At 39.6% G+C, this 23,834-nt stretch overlaps 1 protein-coding gene across 1 annotated transcript in view; it reads right to left on the bottom strand.

Annotated features, from left to right (window-relative positions):
- T265_15516 (hypothetical protein) overlaps positions 1–23,834 on the bottom strand; it is a gene marked incomplete at both ends in the record, with an annotated part of 146,781 nt that overhangs the window by 16,924 nt on the left and 106,023 nt on the right. The window contains 4 exons of the mRNA XM_009178466.1: positions 14,309–14,338; positions 14,791–14,820; positions 15,612–15,808; positions 23,363–23,427. Of these exons, the coding sequence (XP_009176730.1) occupies positions 14,309–14,338; positions 14,791–14,820; positions 15,612–15,808; positions 23,363–23,427 (322 nt within the window). The remainder of the gene's footprint in view (positions 1–14,308; positions 14,339–14,790; positions 14,821–15,611; positions 15,809–23,362; positions 23,428–23,834) is intronic.

Genomic DNA, 23,834 nt, shown 5'->3' with positions numbered 1-23,834 from the left:
AGAAGGAAACAGTACATGGATTGATGTATCGCGGATTTAATCCGTTCAATTTTTGCACTTATGAATCCGTGGTAAAGCTGTTTTAACTGGCAGTACCTGAGCTTAATTTGATCCTTTCCTGTCTAGTCAAAAACGATGCTGATTCATTTTCATTACTTAAATAATCATTATAAGCTGTTCGTCTCTAACAAACTGAATCATAACCGACTTGCAACAAAAAAATATGTAGGGTGGTCGTTGATCAACCGGAATGATAGAAGCACCAATACTGATGATTCAAGCTTACCACGACACATATCCACTATAGTGACTACGAACTCTGAAAAACAAATATTTGGCTGATCATACGTTCAAGAGCCTGGTAGTTACGGACTCACCCATTGAAAAATAGAAAACGTGGTTCTCCCTAGATAATTGCATTCGCACATTCGTAGACCATTTCATGGTCTTTCCGAAACTCACAATCGAAATCTCCATTTCTTTAATGTAACAAACTGATCATAACCGACTTGCAACAAAAAAATATGTAGGGTGGTCGTTGATCAACCGGAATGATAGAAGCACCAATACTGATGATTCAAGCTTACCACGACACATATCCACTATAGTGACTACGAACTCTGAAAAACAAATATTTGGCTGATCATACGTTCAAGAGCCTGGTAGTTACGGACTCACCCATTGAAAAATAGAAAACGTGGTTCTCCCTAGATAATTGCATTCGCACATTCGTAGACCATTTCATGGTCTTTCCGAAACTCACAATCGAAATCTCCATTTCTTTAATGTGCCGTTCGTTGATCCACAGTAATGCGGGACAAGGATATCTAACAATCTCCAGTTAAATGCTACGTGATTTGACAATGCGGTATGGAGAATCAGGTTTTTCAAGTTCCTGCATCAGTTTGTAATTGCTAGCTTTGTCAGCGAAGGATTCATCAGCTTTATCCATTGCATCTGATGTTTGCGAGATTTCTGCGGACATGTTGATCCCCATAATTGAAGCTACCAGAGGTTTCACAAAGGATGTGGGTTTTTAAATACAATGGAGTTTGGGTCGCTCTTTAAAAATCCGTTGGTATTCTAGGACCAGGTTTTTTTCCAAAGCAAACGCATGGTTTTGGCGATAGACTGAACCAGCATATTCGGCAGATAATATGGTGGTTTGTGGTACAGCTTATTGAAGACTTACTGTTGTCTTCGTGCGGATCTTCTCCACAAGCCTCTGTTGACGTTAATCCAATTGGCACAAAATCAGTACCAACCAATGTGGAAAACCGAACATATTCAAAATACGATGGTAAGATGAACGGGAACATTTATAGAATTATTTTGCGTCCTGTATAAACAAACAACATCAAAACCAAGAGCGATGTCAGAAGGTACGCAGGTGATGCATTCAGAAGGAGGCGTAGTGGAGTTATAATTATTGGTGACTGAGTAAGTGCGAAAGATGACTGCTTGGCTTACAGCTCTCTTGAGAAATCCTAAGGCTCGACGCTTTCGATGACAACTTCAATTTCTGTCATTTCCTTTACGGGCAAACCAGTGCACTTACTTTAAATGTTTTTAGCCAACACTATAGTTTAGGCTAAAGATTTTCAGATGGCTATATGTTGCTTGACCAAAAGCTGAACTAAGCAGCTACCCTGTGGCAAGTGTTCAATTCAGTACTGAAAATGCAACTAAATTTGCATTTTCAAGTTCCGCGGCTGACGAAACTTTGCTTAACCAAACTTATCCAAGTAAATTTTTACCTCCTGGGAGCTAACAAAGCGCCGACCATATCGACTCAATCTGTAAGACAAGGGTGCGCTCACGAGATCAACTCTCCGAAGAAAGTGCCATTCTGGCCGACGCTTGATGAATTTGTATGTGATATTTCTAATGAATAGACAGCAACTGCATCGAGAAGTTAAATGTTTCACGTCCAAACCAAATTTCTACCTAAATAAACTTTAATGACATGCTGACTTTGGGCATGGAATAGATGGAAATGGTGAATCACAATCGGCTTTGATGTCGATAACTTTGTAGAACATCTTAAACCACACATGATTAGCAATCGGATTTCACCAAATTAGCAAATGTTGTTTCTCACCCATACACAACTCGTATTTCGGGATACTCCTTGTCAGCACGCTTTCAACTAAAATTCAATTAAAAACGAGTGAATACGATGTAATGTGTACTCCAGCAATGTTGGTATTTACATCGGAATTAACTCACTTAGGCCGACGGCGAGAAGCATAAGCTGTATTGTCATGATTTCCTCTAATCCGAGTTACAAAAATTTTCACCGTTTCAGCTTGACTGCTCGTCTCCCTTAATCTGTTTTATACTCCTCTGCATGACCTTGAAATCTATGATCAATGATGCGAGTTTTAATAAATCGTCCTACATCGGTCCGAAACTTCATTCCTTAAAACACTGTATGTTATAGCGTGCACTCTGTATTTGGTTCTCCTTGCTTCATGAAAGCAGGATTGTTGGAACACCTCGTCTTCATCTATTTGTACCTACTAATTTGGTTCCATTATCGTGGCTAGATCAGAGTGACCGAGCATTATTTAACAAATCCTCTCCAACTGCATTCTTCGAACAATGTAAGTAGATTTTTACAATCACTTTGTTACGGCGGAACTGCGCCAAGACTACCTACGTGCCAATTTGATCTGCTGAGTATACAGAGTTTCAAAACATTGCAAAATGCAGTGTTATCTAAAGTCAGTCGCATACGCTGAAGCTTCGCTGGGATTGAGAATGCTGTGACAAGAACATTAATGAAATCAATTGATTTTCGCGACATCTGCTAACTAAAAGTCGGATTGCTCGTCTTATGCAAAACAAGATAAATATACATTCATTAAATGGGAAGATTTAAATTAAATTTTCTTGTTGTCTCAGCAGTTTTCTGTAGTACTTCTTTAGCTGACACACTGCAATAAGGGATTTATGCGATGGTATTGAATTCACTTGAGTAGTGGCATCTTGAATCTTAAGCTGTTATATGAACGGGTAAAATTTGCTCGTGAATCCAACCGCAACCGGACGTTCATCAGCAAATGTTGTAACAAAGCAGTTCGTAGAAGATCCCCATCACTACGTTAGCGAAAGTGCATAATTTGGTCACTGATATCCATGAAGTTCCTAAATAGTAGAAGATGGGGCATGAAGTAAGTCGCTCAAGTAGGCATGATCAGCAAAGCTTTTGCAGCTAATGACGTTATAGAGACAAATCGTTTATACCTTATGCAGGCGAATGCGTTTTGGTGTGTCGATCGTGGAGTTGCTAGAATTGACGCCACCAGGGTGCCATTGGGCTACGGCACTCTATCTTAATTCTTTGGTGACAGCATACCGTCAGTGTTCAAGAACGATGATTCTCCACCCTGCGGCCATTTTACACTTTGGAAAGATTGCTTTTCGAATGAAGTGCGGGGTAACTAACCCTTTTACATAAATGGGAAACATCCAGCCGTTTTGTTGTGTAGCAATGAAAACTTAGCTCGAAAGACATGGCTGAAACCAAGCTGCAGAAAAAACTAAGACTTCATATCATCTGCCTGCTTTCAAGGAGGTTTTGATTTATGTGTAAAATCGTTGGGCAGCTTAACTGGGCATGTGTATCACACGTGCCTAGCAATGAAAGAAAACCGATTTGCAGTTTGTGTGGCTGGGAACACCCAGATACAGTGCACACCACGCTAAAAAATTTGTCAACTTAATTAAGACACAGCGAACGGCAATGATATGGGTGACAGTTACTTCTATAAATTAACAAGTAGTAACCTTTCCACAGTTTGGAGTCAGGTGCGTGATAAGTACAGTGAATTTTTGGGTAGCTTACTTCAAGGTCCTATGCTAATCTTATCCAATCCTCTGCTATAATTATGCTCCGCACATGGTTATCGTGAAATGGGTAACAAAGTGTACCACTCGGGAGCGGTTTTAAAGATCGCCATGTGATTTTGGATGGCATAGGTAAAATTCTACCCAAGTTTCAAGGTAAGCGTGAATTTGTGCTCAAACCATACGGTTCGCATAATTTATTCACCTACTAAGCGGAATCTATACGCACGTCAACACAAGCACTAAAGCGTCCCCAATCCGCGTTTGAATAATTGCATGGAGGCAACACTACACTGGCTTCCGAATATCGGCAAGAGGCTTGGGTCGTTGTCTAATTGAACAAACTCATGAACAACGTTCTAAGTGTGGGCGTTTAAATAGAGCACACTTGCTAAGATAAATGTAAAGCGAATTTGAAATGCTTGGCTTCATTTGTGTCCCTTTCATAACATTTTTACATGAAAACATAACTACTTCGTTTCAAAAACTGCCACTTGGTTCCCTTTATTGTTGTGCAACTTACTTAGGCAAATAAATCACGATTAGTAATTACTTTTGCGCTGCCATCAAAAAAATGTCCCCGTTGCTTCGTCAGAATATGACAACGAGCAACCGCGCACACAAATGGGCTTTTATTTTCAGGCGTAGTATATTTCGAAACAACCTGGTGTGGATATTTTTCTCCTGCCGTGTTGTTCTGCTAGTAAACAACCATATAATAATGTGAGTGGGTTAATCTCATGCGCAAAATGATACCACGTAGCATAACAACTGATGGGTTCTAGTGGTGTTCAATGTAAATTCCTCCGTAGATAATGTTTTTCAACATAGCGTAAAAGAATGTGGACTGGACGTAAGACTTTGATTGCGTCCCTCAATGTTTTTTGAAGGAATCGTTTTATCAAAACTGAACCTGTACGAGTGACTCCAGATAATGAAAATTCCTTCAGTGCTCTTGCGAATAATGCGGGTCATCAAAGGAGTAATGAATCCTGTAGTACCGCACTATACATGGTTTCATCCAAAATTCGGAATCGCAAAATACTTAATAATGACTAATTAGTTGCATAAAGTGCGTTAAACAGCAATAACATGATCCAAAAGCAGTTTGTGAAACCAGAGTAGTTGTATTTTCACGTAAGGTTATGATTATATGATTATATGATTTAAGCGCTTTCACTTTGAAGGTCGTTCATGCGTTCCTTCAAATTCACAACGACCTTAGCGACTTTCCGATATCCGATATTCTATCCAAATAGGCACACAAGTGTTGGGGCTATTTTCATGCGTGTGTTGGCGTGCGCATAGAATCTGTTTATTAGGCAAGTAATTTGTGTGAGCAATATAGGTTTGAACACAAATTCACGCCGTTTGGTGGTTTCAAATGAACACATTTGTTTTAAGTATGATAGCTTGAGTTTCAAAATTGTGATTTCCCACTGAGTTATTCAATGGAACACCGACAATGATATTTCATATTGCTGTGCACCGTCGGTATTATTTTGACATTCAAGATAAAGAACTGCTACTGCACACGTCTGAGACGACGGAAATGCCACTTTCAGTTCCGCGAATTTTACGAAAACATATAAACCTATTTTTGTTGATGATAAGCAAATCCGAGTTTCGGTTGTCCACTGTTGCTACAGTTTATTCATCGGGGAAAACCAGTTTCATTTACACAGCCTTTTTGAAACACGACGTGGCTTCCTAGGTGTGCGGCTGGCTTGAAAAAACATTGTGTTTAGGAGCACGGTGCATATATTTTATCAGTGGTGCGTGTAGACGATCGAGACTAGGCTTCGAACCAACACATCTTTCCAAAAATCATGTTGCTCATGTTGGCCGGTCCCATGAATTATTAGGAACACAGAAGCAAGTAGTGCAGTTGGTGACGAGATCTTCCGGTGTAAACCGTGGAGGTGTATTTGTGGAACTAAAGTAATGTGAACGAGTAAATGCAAACGAGCTTTGAGAACACTCATAGGCGATATAGTTTAGCATTAGGATTCATTTGAAACACTTACCGACGTTATATGCAGTCAAACGACTGCATATGTGATCACAGATTTCCAAGTCTACGTAAGTTAATTTCTATGGGAATAGCAACTTTGAAAATGTTCATGCGTTGCGCTGACCTTGACAAACGAAATTAATTGAGGGTAATTTCTTTGGCAGTGAGTAAACAGCATGCGAATTTGGATCATGAATAATTGAAGCGCGTTGTCTGTTAGATTGCAAGGTTGTCTTGGGTCTTAAGAGCTCTAACACATTTCGGCTTGTCAACAACGGAGTATTCATTATCCGCATTTGTGTGCATTTGAATTCAAATTTGAATTGAGATTCCCGAATTGTGTCCCGAAATTGAGATCCTGGTTTTAAATCATTCCCAACTGTCCTTAAATGTGGAACATGCGCAATTTTTTTCCACAAATTATTTCACGTTTGCCTGCTTTGTGTGCTACATAATAAGTGTGATAAAAAGCGTGTGTTCTTCAGCTAGTATAAGCAAATATTTCTGGTGTTGGTGAAAAAAATGATTGTAAACACTATCAACGTGCGCGCCTCCAGCGCATCTAGGTTTTGATGTCTTTCCCTGGGTTTGCGGCGTTCGGTAACCGGTAAGCACGCTACGGATGAAACAATTGCTCTGTTTGCTCAAAGTCGACAGCCATCGCAAGGTTCCATTCCAAAATACTGTGCAGGTCTTAGCTTGGTCTTCAGTTTGTTTACAAATTAACTGATTGTCTTGTTGCTCCAACGCAAGGAAGAGGTTGTGCAGCGCAAATAAAATTGATGCTTGAGTCTTTACATTGTTAAATGTAACCCGAAATCGCAAGCTTGGAATTCGGTAGAACTGCAAGTTGGGAGCCACTAAATTGCTGATAATAAAATATGTTTGCATGATGATATATCACTAGTGAACGATATTTACTAGCACCACATTATTTTACTAGGGTTTTCACGTCTTAGTTCGGTGTTGCACATGTTTATATCAGCGCTCTATTGAGACGCTGGAAGAACGTTGTTAAGCATACGTGCTGGGTGTACCAACAGGATTTGAGACTTCGAGAAGTCCTCACTGACGAAAGCTCCAAAGTGGTCGGATGACGGTGTTTTATGGGGAATTCCACTAAAATTGCAGTGAAAGTGGGAAAAACACATTGAGGCCTCAGACATGAAGCAAGAGAGTTGAAATTTTACCTGATTGCTACAAGCTGCCTTTGAAAGTGCTGTCTCCTAACACTATTAGAATATTTTGGTTCATTAGAGCCCGAAAGGAGAAAGCGGCATCAGTGGCCCGAGGGAGAGGAAACCTCGACTCGTTTCTACGTCTACCGTGCAGGCGGTAGATGCACGATAAACTTGAATGCACATTTATCCAAAAGCAATAATTTCATATGAGAACTAGCATTTACCTCATTTCTGTAAACAATCAGTTTGATGCTGGGGAAATATCATAGGTACCACAACACTTGAGTTTGTGTTTCTGCAGCTTTCCACTTGAAATGAACTTATTTTCAACTGAAATGACCCCGTTGATGACAGTGAAGAAGCAAGCAATCGAATAATCCGTTTTAATTCCAAATTCGGATGTCCTTATCATATCTTTTGCGTTCCCCCCCTAAAATGTGATCAAAAAGTCGTATTTTATAACCGAACAAATTAAAGCCTGAAGACATACAATCCATTATATACAACTATATAAAATGAGTTCAATCATAAAACCCCCGAAGCGCAAACATTTCACTATTCTTTGAGCTACAAAATACAGCCTGTGCATGGTTATTACTAAAATGGGCTGCTTTTCGCTAGGATGCTTAGAGAGCGTACCGAATTTATCTTGTTTGGTTTCACATGGTACGGAATTTCATAATGTCAACTTTATTGTTTAATCTGCAAAGGTATAGGCCATATATTTGTGCGCACAACAAAATCCAATACAGAGGAATGGCATGTTGGTCCAGTCCGTTGCGAATCATTAGTTCAAAAAAAATTATTGTCTTCTGTGCAAACAATCCCTGTACATTGTACTAGGTCACAATCCCTCAATAGATGACAGCGCCCCACGCTTGTTACTGTAGCCATGTTGCAGTTGAAAAGATAATGTTTATCTGCCAATGGGTAATTACGGCCCCTAGGCTTTGGCCTGAGGACTATACCCACGAGCCGAGCGAAGTCTACAACAGCCGTGCGAAAATCTGATCTTATCTGTCGGACATAGCAAACCTTGTTTACCAAAGACAATTCCATTTATTAGAACAGTGAATCCTTCTACTGCCGATCCTGACTCAGTCAGAGTGGATTATTCCTCCAGTTGCCTGCAGCCTTCAGGCAAAAACGTACAGCCAACTATCAAATTCCAACAAATCAAGCATGTGTGCGCAGCTCCACTGGATCTTACGTGTAGACGGGCTGCTGATACGTGCAATATACTTTTTGGCTAAGTGAATTACCAGTGCTTGCAATGCATTGCATAATTCATCGTTAACTGGGTTCACTCTGGAGCTGGCGGAGAAGCCAAAAATAGGCAAAACCTAAAACTCAATCAACTTGGTATAGTACAACATATGGCAAACTTTTGTAAAGGAGCTGGTAAGGAGGAGTTACATACTTCCAGTGATTTAGGGCCACTTTATCTTTTTGATACCTGCGGCGCAAAATTCTTAATTACGTATGGCCTCATGCGGACAGCAAGATGAAAGTTGAAAGAGAGCCAGATCAACGCTTGTAATTTTATCTCTGGTGTTGGTCTCCAATGTTTAAAGTGTGCATTTAAAGGGAATAAATTTGATATCATTGTTCATCTTTCTATTGAATGAGATTTCTGCCAGACAGAGGTTAACCACTTGTATTGTGATTTTGAAATACCTAAATGTGATTGTGACTGTAGCTACCAACATCAACCATGAACAAGTTGAGGTTATCGGAAGTGGTATGCAAGCCATCATGGAGAGTATCAAAACGTACTTTGGGCCTTTGTTGGAAATGTGAAAAATGGGTAATATGTGCACTCTGCTCATTCGAGATACAGCCGAATAGCCGAATTGTGCTACGCATCTGTCACTGGCTTCAGTTGTATAAAATAATAGGTAGGTTTTGGTGCATACGAACTCTTTAATCAAAATTTTAAAATTGTAAGGGTAAGTTTTCCATATATGTGTCACAAAAACCGACAGGCGTTTACTAGACAATAAATCGCGTTACCATGAAATACTATACATCGACTGGTGTTTGCACTACCTCGGCAACACCTAGAAGGCCGGGATTCCTGTTTCTGTCTAACTTATTGGGGCGTCATATGGATCACATATCACATATACCCTTCAACATATACCAACACTTGTAAATGAAGAGCACTCAAACAGTGCGCACAGCTGTACGTAGATATTTGCGTTTACATCCATAAGTAAGACGGATAGAACACACAGATGAGGGGAGCTTCGAAACGGCCCCGAAATGGGGATCTTCAGGCTCAAACTTTTGCGCGCTAGTAATCGGTGCCCTTTGTTGAAGCATTGTGTCTAACGTGCACTGGAGAACTTACGGCGGCATCTGTTTCTGGTTATTCGCGAAGACTTATGTGCGATATTCTATTCGTGTCATCTGATATTTATTGAGTGAAGTCTCTAGCTGATAAAACGTATGATACCCCTAGGTGAGAAGTTCTTGCATCATGGCGGAAGCGCAATGATTTTTAACCCTTCAAAAGAAAAAAATCTTTGTGTTCCGATCGAATGGGTGTACATCTACCGGCCCCGTCTGACGCAAATATTATCAGTTACTGTAACACAGACAATTTGGAGACATACCATATCTATATTACAATTACTTCAGCCGACGAATTTTTCGATAAGCTATTTGCAGATATTTTGCCGCGCATTAGCTACCCACGTTGTAAGCTTGAACTCAAGTGTATTGGGTGCCAACTTCAGGTTGGTATAATTTTATTCTGCGAAAAATGACAGCTGAAGCTATTATCTAACGGTTCAGTCCACCGACAAAGTTTTGAGTAAACACGTACAAACAATGCTCTCAGTAGTTTGTGCATACAATGAACATACATCGACGCAACCCCGCATTTCATCCTGAGATGGATTTACAGATAACTCAGGTTGATCTCTCATGTGTTTAGTGCTCACCTCAGTCGCCTTACTACCTACTGTGCGATGGTGAGCATATGTGATTAAATCACATGCGATCAGTGATATTTGTATCCGTGTCTGTGTGATTAGTCTGAAGAATGGAAATTAGCCCATGAAGTTTTTACACAAATTGTGATTCATTTTACAATATTTTTCGCATATGGCATTTCAAGATGAAAGTACGCTTAGGGAAGCTGAGTTTAGACTCCAACGAATGAGCACGTCCGCGGTATAAAAGTGAACGCAAGTTGCACCAATTATAAGAAATTTCCCTGAAGTGATAGTGTCTCGAGTATACTTTCCGGTTTATTCTTACTGGTAATGTAGTAATGTGCTGACAACATTCATCGAAATTAATCCTCACAGCTGAAAATTCCGCCAATTCTATCATTTTGGTGCCAAATTTTGTGGGTGTCTAGCAATATTGTGTTGTCATAGATGACGTTGCACTTTGAAAATTTTTGGAGGAATTTAATTCAGTTGGACCGGTCGGCATAGACAGCAATCAATCGCATTTACCACAAAAAGATATTAAGTCAAAGAAGAAGTTAGAATTTTAAGTAAACGTTCAACAAATCCGAAAAACTTCAGTGATTGTTTTAAAATTGTTTGACCACGGAGACTAATGTATGACACAGTTTTGCATCACCTATCTTGAGTTGGTTATTCAAAGGATATATAAGAAAATGAGCGGTTCTACGAAAAAAAATTGCGTACGGTGACCTAGTGTCACAATGATCACCAAAGCTCAGTATCAAATGCATAGGGTGTGTTAAGACACGTACTGCAAAGAATCATTACATGTCGATTGGAGGCGGCAGATATGCACAAATAATCCGAGTAAAGGGCATCGTCTTCGCCCCAGCAAACCATAGCAAAATTACTGAAGCCCCATACGCTAAATTTTAAGGGTGTTAAATATTACGGGGGAATCACCTGGAATCCAGATGAATGACTCTTTCGTGATGTTTCTGTGCAACTTAACGTGTTCCACCAAGCCAATTAATGTTGCATTTGATGCAGCACAATGAACGAATGATTCGCTCAAATTCCAGCTGAGTCTCTCTGAAAGCCAACTTGGTTTGCAGACAAGCCTATTTTGCTTATTCCGTAACTTTTATTTTAAAGAGGAGGCATGTTCAACGGACAACTCAGAACTGTGTTCACATATTGAGCTATACGAAGGACGAAATCGGCTAACTGTAGAAAACTTTTTGGGAAGCCTGTGAGTAGTATATCACGCACATTGTTGATGTTGTTTCTCTAAAAGTTTAACACCAAAGCACTCTTTATTCACTAGATAGCAGAACCAGAAGCCCCGGTAAGAATAAATGCATTTTGATTGGTTTAACTTTGGTAGAGGATGTTCATTTTCAACTAGAGTATAACTGGCTTAACAGGAAATATATTCATGGCGAAAAGTTGGTTAAACAAACCCAGGGTCCACAAAATGCCATTTTTGCCGTCCTGATCCCCAAATACTCATGTTCCATTAAATCAAATTTTCGCGCGCAATCCAAAAGCTGTGGATACTTTGGCCTTCCAGCAAATGATTTGCTAAGCCGACTTGGTCTGATGAGCTTTTACGCTACCAACACGAACGGTTTTGGGTGATGTAAATTTCTCAGAAACATTTGACTACAGACTTGTTTCGCAGAGAAGCTTCTGATAATTGGTTAGGCAGCATATAAAATGGGAATAAAATTTATTTTGAATTTCAATGGTAAGATGTACCTTTAGTTGCATGTGTAGAGCTAACAATCAGTGCACGAGCATCCAGAAATATATTTCGAATCCTTTGCCGCGGAAACAAGTATTTTGTTTGGCCCGAAAGACCGTTATGTAAACTTTTCAACCGCGTTTGTATTGAGAATGCCATACCAAAATGCTCGTCATAAGCAACCTGAATAAGTGTGCTAAAGTTTTCCGGTCTCTATGAATATGCATTTGCGCATGTTTATGGGAATTCCACAAGCTAATCTGGGTAGACGGCCGGCTCACCCTATGGAGCTGCCTCAACTGCCATTTCCCATGTAGTGGTTGCGAGCATTTTGCCTGACTCCATGCAGGATGGCAAATCTAGTCTTCGGTAAAAATCAATGACAGTAGACAGAAAAATTACCTAATGACATGAGATTACTTTTTACCGGAGCTCATATGAACGGCCCTCTTTTAAAATGATTTTGGGTATCACCATAAATACAAATATTTTATCTTAGGCATTTTACAATCTTCGAGCATCGGTGAAGATTTCGTCGCGGTAGTTGAGGATGTCCTACCTCCAGTAATAAAGGTTAGTTGTTAATTGCTATGTTGGACAGTGACCAGTCAAAAGATCCAGAGCGATGTTTTACCACTTTTCTGAACACCGGCGTTGCAGCCATTCAAAAGAAGTTTTCGTGCAATGAAGTAAATTTGGTGGAGAACTTCTCTTCAAAATCACCCTTGATCGCCATAACGTTTTAATCCTCAGACATAAATTACATGAAGTTGCCTCCATAATTTTGGTGTGATAAACCTGTTGAAAGGACTTTCAATGAAAAAACCCGTCGCTCCACCGGTCAGTCTCAACAGACCGAGAAATTCCAGCAAGGTTTGGGCGACAATCTAATGGGATACGGCTATTAGGGATTTTAAATTTTTTTCCGACTTACCGAGAAGATGTTGTAGAGCTTCTTCGAAATTGGCAGTGGCACCCGTAATAGTAAAGAGGCATTTATTATGTGGATCGTTTGAAAGAATTTGAAACGGAATCTGTAGTTATCTTGACCTTTACTTAGCATTTATATTGATCAAGTGTTCGTACATCTGACAAACAATGACAGATGTGAGATAAAGAATGATTTACGCATCTCTGAGGTACACCGATGATCAGTGTTACGCATTAGTGCCAAATTAAGCTGTTTTAAGCCTTGCTGGCCCAAGTACCGTCTGTTGTTTATTGGTTATCCTATTAACTTGCGGTTTTCGAGCATCAATTTAATTAGCCAGGCAACGTGTTTTTACTTTTGGTGTGACGGCTGGATTGTTGCTGTTGCCAGTCAGACTGCGCTGGTCAAGTGCCGCCTCATAATTAGAACGGATTCGATGCTAACTCAGATGTGTGCGCATAAGTCATATAAACCGAGGAATATGCCTCTTCCTCCTAAAAAAGTTAAAAAAACTACACTCCGCACCAAAGCCGTTTCCCTATTCATTTTGGTCGTTTGATTTGACGGTTTTTCATAACCAAGCCACACGCTGAACGCAGACAACGTTGTTAAAATTATATCAATTTCTGTAATCGCATTTTTAATGTGGTCACTGAAACCGTTGCGACGTCCTTTTATCTTCTCTTCGTGATGCTGGAATCGCTCCTTGTTACTGCTGCAATTAACGTAGTTTGAAAATGCGGTTAATCGGACCCAGTCACCTCACTTTATTTGTAGAGTTCCCAGTAGACGTCATGTCTCGATTCGACGGTATTGCCTTGTTTCAGTCACTAGGAGTCTGCGAAGGCCTGTGCCAAACTCTCGAAAAGAATTCTTACGAACGCTGACTCTGCTCAGGTTATGTGACACGAGTCAATCGACAAAGTGGCTATAGGGGTCTCTAAAATATCGTACAGCTTTCATCTTAATGTGACTTAACGTGCGACAAAAACAAATTCCTCGCGCCTACATATATTGCGTGACAATCTTTGCTGCGTATTTGATTGTTCACTACCATATTTTAACCCATATACTGACCTGATAAAAGCATCTCAAAAATATAGGACATTATTATTGTGTTTCCCTTTTCAAATCTATTCCGGGGTTCCCTAAATTTAGACGCACTATGTCATGATAATTTTGTCATTTTGTCTTTGACGCTTTTGAAGTATCCAGCCTAATTAAACGAGTGAATTTCCGAAATAGAATTTCTTCCGGGATGACGCGGGTTTTATTGCTGAAATTGGATGGCAGTTTTCGGTCAGCAGTCAGGCCTTGGCACACCATTTGGCGCATTATGCCCCTTGTGTTTGCTGCTGCTTTTAGAGGATAAGAAGTTTTCAGCGCTTTCTGTCATTGGAATCTGAATGAAGAAAACATTTGCCGCACAAATGTTTCCAACCTGTTGCAACTTCCATAACGTTTGCGCCTTTTTGCGGGCTCTTGTCATAAAAAACGTGTAAGATGTGTGATTTTTAGCTAGAGAATTAATTATCGGCTTGTGCATTAAAATGCAAACAAGTGGGTATTTATTTGTGTGGATTCCACTGAAGTCATTCGGGCTGTTGGTTGTGCTCAGAACACTAGCGTGGTTTACATACTTGCAAAAGCGAAACTCACTCTGCGGTCTGTAAACAAGGTGACATAATACTAAAAAGAAAAACAGATAACATGGCAAGCACCAGTAAACTCATGTTGTTCTACCAATAAAATCAGGTGCAGCCGGGGACCATGTGCTCTATTATGTGATTCAGATATCATGTATTTGACAAAACTCACGTAGACATGCGGGTTCCTCGCCACAGCGGACTTTAATTATAAAAATAAGTCAAAGGTGGATAACTTCAGGTTGTTAGGCCCAAGATGCCGCACAAACGTTCCCAGTCTGTTGCAACTTCGATAACTTTTGCGCCTTTTTGCGGGCTCTTGTCATAAAAACGTGTAAGATGTGTGATTTTTAGCTAGAGAATTAATTATCGGCTTGTGCATTAAAATGCAAACAAGTGGGTATTTATTTGTGTGGATTCCACTGAAGTCATTCGGGCTGTTGGTTGTGCTCAGAACACTAGCGTGGTTTACATACTTGCCAAAGCGAAACTCACTCTGCGGTCTGTAAACAAGGTGACATAATACTAAAAAGAAAAACAGATAACATGGCAAGCATCAGTAAACTCATGTTGTTCTACCAATAAAATCAGGTGCAGCCGGGGACCATGTGCTCTATTATGTGATTCAGATATCATGTATTTGACAAAACTCACGTAGACATGCGGGTTCCTCGCCACAGCGGACTTTAATTATAAAAATAAGTCAAAGGTGGATAACTTCAGGTTGTTAGGCCCAAGATGATCGTTCTAAATCAGTGGCCGTTATTTATGGCAGAGTGTTCTGCTTGCAAGATTTGCATCAAATGTCATTGGCTTTGATATAAACGTCCAGTAGAACTCACCAATGCAGCGCTCTAGTGCCATTTTCCAGCATTCCACTTTCAGTTTGCAAAAAAAACGAGATGGTGTGTAACTAATGCAGTAAAGACTTTGGGATGGTGATTCCGTTAGTAAAGTGTTGGAAATGATGGAGATTGAATGAATGCATGCAGTCGCACGTTAGAATGAGGATGACAAATTCAGAAGTTTCTATTAAGCCATGAGCATAGAAATAAAGAAAACACAACGCGTATTGTGTCCACATACACTGTTCACTGACGTTTTCAGTATGTCTCTCTGAAATAAAATTTATAGTTTTGTAGCATCATGCTATTAATACATTGTTGAGGTAATGCGAAAAACATAGGTAAGTCATCGTCAGCAGATGTCTTGTAGTTTAGATGACCCTTCCGGCAATGCCTGTTAATTAAGCCAGTTTGGTTACTGAATGGCCAAAGCGTATCATTTTTTTAGAATAACGTAATCAAAGCAATTACCAGTTTTTGGCTTCCTTGTACGAGGGCATATACTGTTTGCATTGCCATTAAATCAATGAACATTTTTTTTAAATCCATGCGAAAGCTAATCACTGACAACGCCAAGTGCGCATTAATTACAAGAAAATTTAGTGTCTCTAGCATAGAAGAACCTGGCGCACCCAAGCAACGACGTTTCTCATCATGATTGCATTGATCTGCAAAACAAATAAATAAGCAATTATCGAATATCTAGCCCGAACTGCAATTTTGAATAAACCTATGGGCGTCTGAATTTTACAACTTTAAGTGTACTGCACTGCTTCTTGAAATAATTGTATATAACTTTCTTTGAAAAGCATCAAACATTTAGACGTCAACCAATGTAAATGCTCAGGGTAAAAGTATTCTAAACGTACCGCGACATAACTCTACGTTGGGATCTACTGTGAATAAACAAAAAAATTGGAGCCTACATAGAAAGATATGCTATCAGAAAACGGTTTCAGGAAACTCATCAGCACCCATTATATGGGGTGATGTTTGTTTGCACATTAGGTAGCATTTCAAATTTTTCCGCAAATCCACTGGACGATTTTACGCAATTACAGTCAATGAATATGGTCAAATTGGCCTCATGTTTAGAAACCAAACAACCAGACATTCTCTTGTTTGAATAACATATACTGCAGGTTGAATTTGGCATTAGCAAAGAATAAATGAAAGGAATTTGGAGATCGAAAGGTAATGGCACCAAAAAACGACATTCTATCTGCATAATGTGAAAATCTTAGCCCATTGATATGTTTCTTTTTGACGAGAAATATGTCGGGATTTGATAGATATGAAACCCTACGTTGAAGTCCGCGACCACATACTTTGAAGTTTGCCACTTACTTTCATCTTCGGGAGAATCTTCGCCGCATTTTTCTATTCAAGGGCAAAAGCTGTTTAGTGCTTGCTTCTACACAAGATGCTACACAAACTTAATACAGTTACCTCAGGGTTGTTTCAATCAAACGACGTGTTCGTAGAAACTCTGTTTGTCAAGAGATGCCACACTTAATCAGGAGACACCTGCTTGGTTTACGGAAGGTTTTCAAGGGAAGTGGACCAAATGGGACCTGCATGGAATCTTATGAATCCACACCTGAATTGACTTACTTTCTCCTTTAATTTTTAGCTAAACAGTCATCCGTTGACCCCATAATAGATCGAATGCTAATCAAGCTGTTATTCTTCATAGAAAAGCTTTTCCGGGAGGCAGGTCTCCATTTCGTAACACTACTCGTGAACGTGCAATAAAGATGCTCAAAGTGATGACAAACTCTTCCACAACGTGCGTCGCGTGAGAATTTGTCGACTCTTTACGAGAATTTTTATGTACGGACAACGAAAGCATCTTGAATGTCAGACAACCCGGTTTAAACCAACGCTTACTGGCTACACATTCAGTGAGACGCAGCGTGGTGAATAGTCACCACCAACCTCTCACTAATTCGTTAAGAAATTATTCACAGCCGACTGACTGGAGCAGTTTCATCGTCCTTTTCTGGGTTTCCATAAGAAGTTTACTTGGGGTTTTTAATTTTAAGAATGCAGAGAGTTCACACTGGCAAAGCTGTCCAAGTTTGTTATCCCCCGATGATTTTTCGTACTTTCGATGTGTTAAAAAACACAAAAGCGGTTTTCATAAACAACGGTTAAAGCCACGTCTTACGCATGCAAATGTCGTATTCAGGAAGACTTCTTGCCACCATGCCTTTAACTGAAGCACGAATAAACATTTGCAATTACACCGACAACATTAACGCACATTTTTTAAGAAGTTCGCCGCACAAAAAATGAGATATTTTATCACAATCAACCAATTATGAAAAGATCAAACCATGGCTCAATGTAAACCAAAAATGAGCCTCAATAAATGATCTTGGGTGTGTAGTGGTCTGGCTACCCAATAAGTTAGTTCACCAGGAGTGTGTGGTAAAGAAATAAAAATAGTTACGCTAGGTTGGGTGTACAAAAATAAAGAAGTCAGATGGAACAGACTCACTAACAGTTGTTCTCTTTAAAATAGTTCGTCGTTGGCCCAGGTCAGCGAATAAACAATAATCCAATTATGTTGGTCCAGAGGTCTTCTTCTGAACAGTTCCCACATATAATAGATTCCGAAGATGTCTGAAATGTTTTGGTACCAGAGTTAGTACATCAGACTCGCGAATGACCGCTGCAAGCGCCAGCGAAATCAGAAGAGTGAGTCGAAGCACGTGACCACGCTCTGTGTCATTACACAAGTGCGCGTTTTTGTAGTTTTTCGTATTCAAACAAAAAACGATTATGCAATTGATGAAATACGTGGTGTTATAATTGAAGTAAAATAAAGGTACAAAACGCCACAAGTGTAAGAGAGCATAAGGGAGTTTTGATTATTTTAAACCGTTTTTATTGCTGTACAGAAGGACTACTCGAAAATTTCTACAATTTTGGCGGTGTTCGAGAGCATGTCAGCTTGCGCAAAATAGTATTTGCTTTTGCTTCTAAGCGGCACATGTGTTGATATAACTAAAGCGATAACATGGACATAACCACATTAAATGAATCAACAAAACACGGCTGTTTTTGAGCATTATGGAATGATTCTTCCAATGAGCGGAGGAATTCCAGAAGTACCTGATTCAAGCTATTTCAGCATTTATATAAATTTTCAAGACAAATATGCAACCAAATTCTTGTTCATTTGATGGAAACGTAATCTAAGCTGTTTTGGTTTTCTTTGGTTGATTGTTTCCCGAAAAATTTAAGCAGCTAACCTTACTGTTGAGGCTGTTGTTTAAACCACTTTCCAGGCTCAACAAATCCGTGATAAATGTTCGGCAACCAATCAAATGTACAATTGAAGGGGAGGGATGTATCAGTGAGAATGTTCCCAATGTACTTGGCATGGAACGCAAAAGGTATTTACAAAGTGACTGGGGTTGGAATATTTTTGTGGTGGTACATTCATTTTAACAAGATCTGTTGAAGGCGTCAGATCATTGTGATTTTAACTAAAGCAAGCTGCAATTTCGGGTAAGAATAGGGTGGGTCTGGTTCCTTACCGCATTATAAGCCACTGATTCCGGTGTTTTCATGAATTTTTGGTTTGCTTCCAACCTAGTGCCCTTGGTAAAAGCATAGTTAAGCCATTGATTTTCATTTCGACGAAGTTAGAACACGGTCTTTGCGGATGTGACCTCTGATAATAGAACACATTTCACTGAAAATAGTTAGGCTTATGGTTGAAAAAAGCGACTAGACTATCAACGCGTCATTTTTAACTATGGATCAGGAAGAGCAATGAGTTACGTTAGATGACAATGCATGCTCATAAACCACAGAATATTTTCTTATTATGTTATTTTTATATTTTTTGGACGCATGGCTGTACCATGGCATTCAGTGTTGCGGTCGGGTGATGTAGCGCATAAAATCATTTGTAGGCGTACCGGATGATCACAGGTCTCCGAATTCCCTTGGCCCGCGTGATGTTTTAAAGGGTGAGAAATTAATAAAACGTTAGAATAGGTAACGAATTGGTGAATATTTACACACAAATCTACTGCCAGCGCTTTGTGGTTGTGGTGGCGTAAGTTGAGTGAAGCGGTGCTCATAAACAATGTACACGCTAGTCTTCAATACTGCTCCCGTAGTTTGGGCAGCAATATGAAAGCTACGATCTTACCTTAAGCACTATTGGTCGCATGTATTCGTCCATCGTTCAATGTATGATTGCGAATGCTTTTTAGAATTGGAAGCTACTTGTTAAACACTTGACAATCCACAGGTTTTGATGACTTGTAAGTAGCCCGAAGACTTTTGCAATCAAATGTTATTCATCAATAAATCCTGACTTGATTTATTTATCCCGTCTGCCGATTGGTGTAATATTGAGACCGACTGTTTGTCCAATGGGGCCTGCTTGCGTAGTGCGATGCACTGATTTCTGAATTGACGTGTGCTGCGGCGAGTGAACGTTACCTGGCTAAACGCATTGTCGTTCTTGTGCAAGTGCTTCACTGTTTCGCGTCTGTCTAAGATGTGCATGGCCAGCTGCACGAGTACCTTTAATCCTGATTTAGGTATGAATATGTCACATAAGCGAATTTCTTTCTTCGTCTCTAGTGAATAGAGCGCAATATTTGTGTTCCCTTTGCGGCGCTCACGATTCGTTGGCTTAGCTGGATAGCTCGTGTGACGCCTTTCGTTTTCATGGTGTTTTTATGAGACGGAGTTGAACACAATGATGTTTCAGTTCCGTTTTTTTTTTTGTTGTTTGCGTGCCAGCGTACAACCTGTTATCAATTTACGCGATTTTATTTGCCACCATTCGATTTGCGAATAGTTTTTACGTCTCATGAACTCATTTTCTGAGCTTGAACGAAGTGGCCTCTGACGTTTGCATTATGTGACTCACACGTAGTTACTTGGTTATCCGAAGGCGTCATGCGGAATTAGGTGGCCACATTTTGATACGGTTGAAAATCGTTTTAAAATCTATGTGCTTCCGTTTTGTGGTGCGATATGCTGAAAATGATTTCGACTGCGAAATTTTACGGGATAAATTTTGGCTATTTCTTGAATATTCTTTGTTGTGATTATCGAATGTCGCCTGCTCTGTCAGGTCGCTATTGCAGCGTTGTTACATGGTTGTACAACGAGATACAACTTTTCAATCCTATTTAGCTCTCACGCAGAAGTAAATTCTCTAACCAAAGAAAAACGTGTGCAGCAAATGAGTAGTTGATATGCCACTGCAACGAATTCCAGGTATATTCTGTTGCAATTTTATAAACGGAATTTAGTTACCAAAGCATACAGACAAGATGATGAAATAGTTGGCCACATAAATAATGTTGTTGGGGCGGCAAAAGTGAGTCTTGAATTTATCGACAATAGCCCAACTACAGCAATCTGGCCAACAATCTACCACATTGCGGGGGTGTGCTCTAACTACACAAGAATGCATAACAACCCATTTGGTGGGTGGCTTCAGGGTTTACCTTCAGTCAATGTAAGAACCGCAGTGAGTCGGATTGGGGAAGTCTCATTTCGACACGGAAAATCTGGCATAGTTTCGTGGATAACTACAAATTTCTACTAGACTGGTTATCGTACCCGTAATGTCGTTCTCATACAACACTACGGAGATTTTCTAACACCAGTTTGAACAAGAACTGCATACAATTTAAAGTGGCCGTTATTGTAGAATGTGTTGGCTGCATATCCATTGGGGTTTTGACGCTTTAGTTATATGGGGAGAAGAAAGTTGCTTCCGGTGGGACATCCATAGATCAGTTGGGCGGGCGCAGTCAAGGTGTCCGCCTTTGTAAATAGCTACACCTCTTTAATATTACCAATTAAACAAGGATTAAATCTTCTATTTTACAGGTTCTCTTCTGTGATTTGTCTAGATTCCAATTCGAGTTAATTTACGCCACATACATGTTGCGCGCGCATAACTCTAGAAAAAGCTGCATGTATAAAAAATTGGTGAATGAGGATGCGCTCTTGAGGGTTTATTAACTTTGCTTCTTATTATTATGGACGAGAGACTACGATAAACGTAGTTGGTAATCGCATGCACATTTTAGTTATGCGGAATGTATCGAAGAGCAAATAGTCACTTCGTAACTAGTTTGGGGCGGAATTTGGTAATTTGTAAATTTTTTTCAAGATTAGCCACGCCAATCACATGCAATGTAAACTATTTACGTAAGGCCGCTTGAGCAAGTTTCTTCCTGAAGGCTGTGGTTCCAGAGAATGTAATGTTCACCTGGGGATTCGCAATCTTTTTTTTATTTTTCGCCTGACATTAAACATTTCCGCACTGGCGGTCCGTTCAAATGTCCTCCAAGGTTATGTAATATTTGAATATCCCCGAACTTTGTAATCCACAGTCCCATAAAACAGTGATTGTGCAATGAAATCAACATCCATTAATGTCATCTTCTGATACATTTTCACAAAATTACACACATCACTAAATCTGACAATTCGTAAGTCGTCTTAAATTTGTGCGATAGGTTAAGACGTGTTTGAAATGATTGGATCGATATCACCTTTGGTTGCTTATGAATTCGTGAATGAACTCCAAGGTTATGTAATATTTGAATATCCCCGAACTTCGTAATCCACAGTCCCATAAAACAGTGATTGTGCAATGAAATCAACATCCATTAATGTAATCTCCTTATACATTTTCACAAAATTTCACACATCACTAAATCTGACAATTTGTAAGTCGTCTTAAATTTGTGCGATAGTTTAGGACGTGTTTCAAATGATTGGATCAATATCACCTTTGGTATCTTATGAATTCGTGGATGAGAAAAGTGCACAGGGAATAAATGAACTCAGTGTTTTATATGATCGCTAGACAGAATATGACGTGGTTCCGGAAACTTGGTAGCACGTAAGGTTCTGCCATTCATATAAAACTATAAGTATACAATCTACTGATTAACAGCGCCTTACGGGTCAACTGCTCGTTACATTCGTCGATAATGAGAATGAAACTACATCTCTAGCGTAAACCATGAAGGAATATATTGAAAACTCCACTTGCCTATTTAGATTCCTATAAAGCTATTCAGTGGTTCCAATTAGGCAGCTAAGAAGCCCGGGCAATTGATGAGGCAGGAAAGTTTTTTGTCGACGTCACACTCTAACTTAGCTAGACTTTTAGGAATTCTGGTCAGAAGCCTAAATAAAGAAATCCTGGATCAGCATAAACTTTATCCTTTTTGATGGCTGCGCAACTTTTGACATTAAAAAATCAATGGGTCAAGGTATGGAAACAACCCAGCCTTTAAAGTATATCAGTTTCGCCCAGTAGGTAAACCAAATTCCTATGAGATATAAGATACGCATATTTTGGCATGCAGGCGGAGTTTATACACAAACCGTTTATAAAAATTTCCGGAGTACAGGGACAAGTAAAGAACATGTTAGATCTCTATGAATATTGCTCAATAAATTGGGCAAGCCCTCCAAATACATCCGCTCATGGATTCTTCTCTTATTTTGTAGAAATGGCTGTGGCGCTTATTTTGCGCTACAACTGAATTGCATCCTATCTGCAAATAACCTGCAAGAAAACAGGTAGCCCCATCACCCTTTGCTAGTTTTGCATGTAAATATCACAAGTTTTCGAATATTAGGTCTTGCCAAATCGATTTACGTAAGAGGAGGCGTTTATATTCACGTAGGTAAATCTTCCACCGTTAGATTTTAGATACACCTTGGAAGATTCATTAACAGGCGATCTGCGTTCAACTTGATGCTATTTTGCATATACAAAAGCACTCGTCTGCCAAGCATTAACGCTAAGCGAATTCCAAGCACTTTGTCTAGCACGTGTTAGACTAAGAGTTAGGCTCAAGTTACCGAATAATTTGAAAGGTAACATTAAAGTTTAAGGACTCTCTGTGTCACTTACATTTGGCAATGTAGACCCATGGCAATGAGAAAGACAGATAGCTTAGACTTTTTGCAAAATTGAGTGAATTAGGTGACCATGGTTGGAAATGCAGATAAGATGTTTATTCATGATGTATGAGAAAACCTAATCAGAAGACGAAAATATCAACCAATCAGGCTTCAAATATGCAACAAATATGAACGTAGTCATATAGCTAACAGATCTCGTGAGTATTTTGGATATATTGATTAACCAGAGGCTAATGGCGATGTTGTCTCATATAATATTGACAGAGTTAAAATTGATCACTTACTTTGATATTGTGACGAACGGTATTTTGGCTCTAATGTCTGCGTCAAACTGAACAAGCATGTCGTGCTAAGAAATAAACCATAAGTATAATATGGGTAGCTGAACAACGATGGAGCTCAAACCAATTTTTCGTCTTAAAAGGGAAATCACCATTTTCGTAAGGCGAAAATAAAGTGACCCGTTGGTACAATTGTTTAGATGTCAAAATACCCTAGGTCGCAACAACACTCGGTTTTATGATGTACAAGATTAATGTACAATCAAACTATGCTCCAAAAAAGGGAGCCACAACTGATTAAATTTTCTTTGGCTACTGCAAAGCACATAATAACAGTGGATAACTTTTTCTGTTCGTTAGTTTTGTTCAATCTGATTTTCATTCGGAATTCTTTGACGCAGTGGATGATACAGCCAGGAATCAGGTGAAGTTGACGCATTTGAGGAATTAGAATTTCGTCTGTGCACATTGGTGT

This window comes from Opisthorchis viverrini (assembly GCF_000715545.1).
Source record: "Opisthorchis viverrini unplaced genomic scaffold opera_v5_570, whole genome shotgun sequence".
NCBI classification, from domain to species: Eukaryota; Metazoa; Platyhelminthes; class Trematoda; order Opisthorchiida; family Opisthorchiidae; genus Opisthorchis; species Opisthorchis viverrini.
The sequence above is the reverse complement of the archived record's forward strand: the minus strand, read 5'-3'. Positions and strand labels throughout refer to the sequence as shown.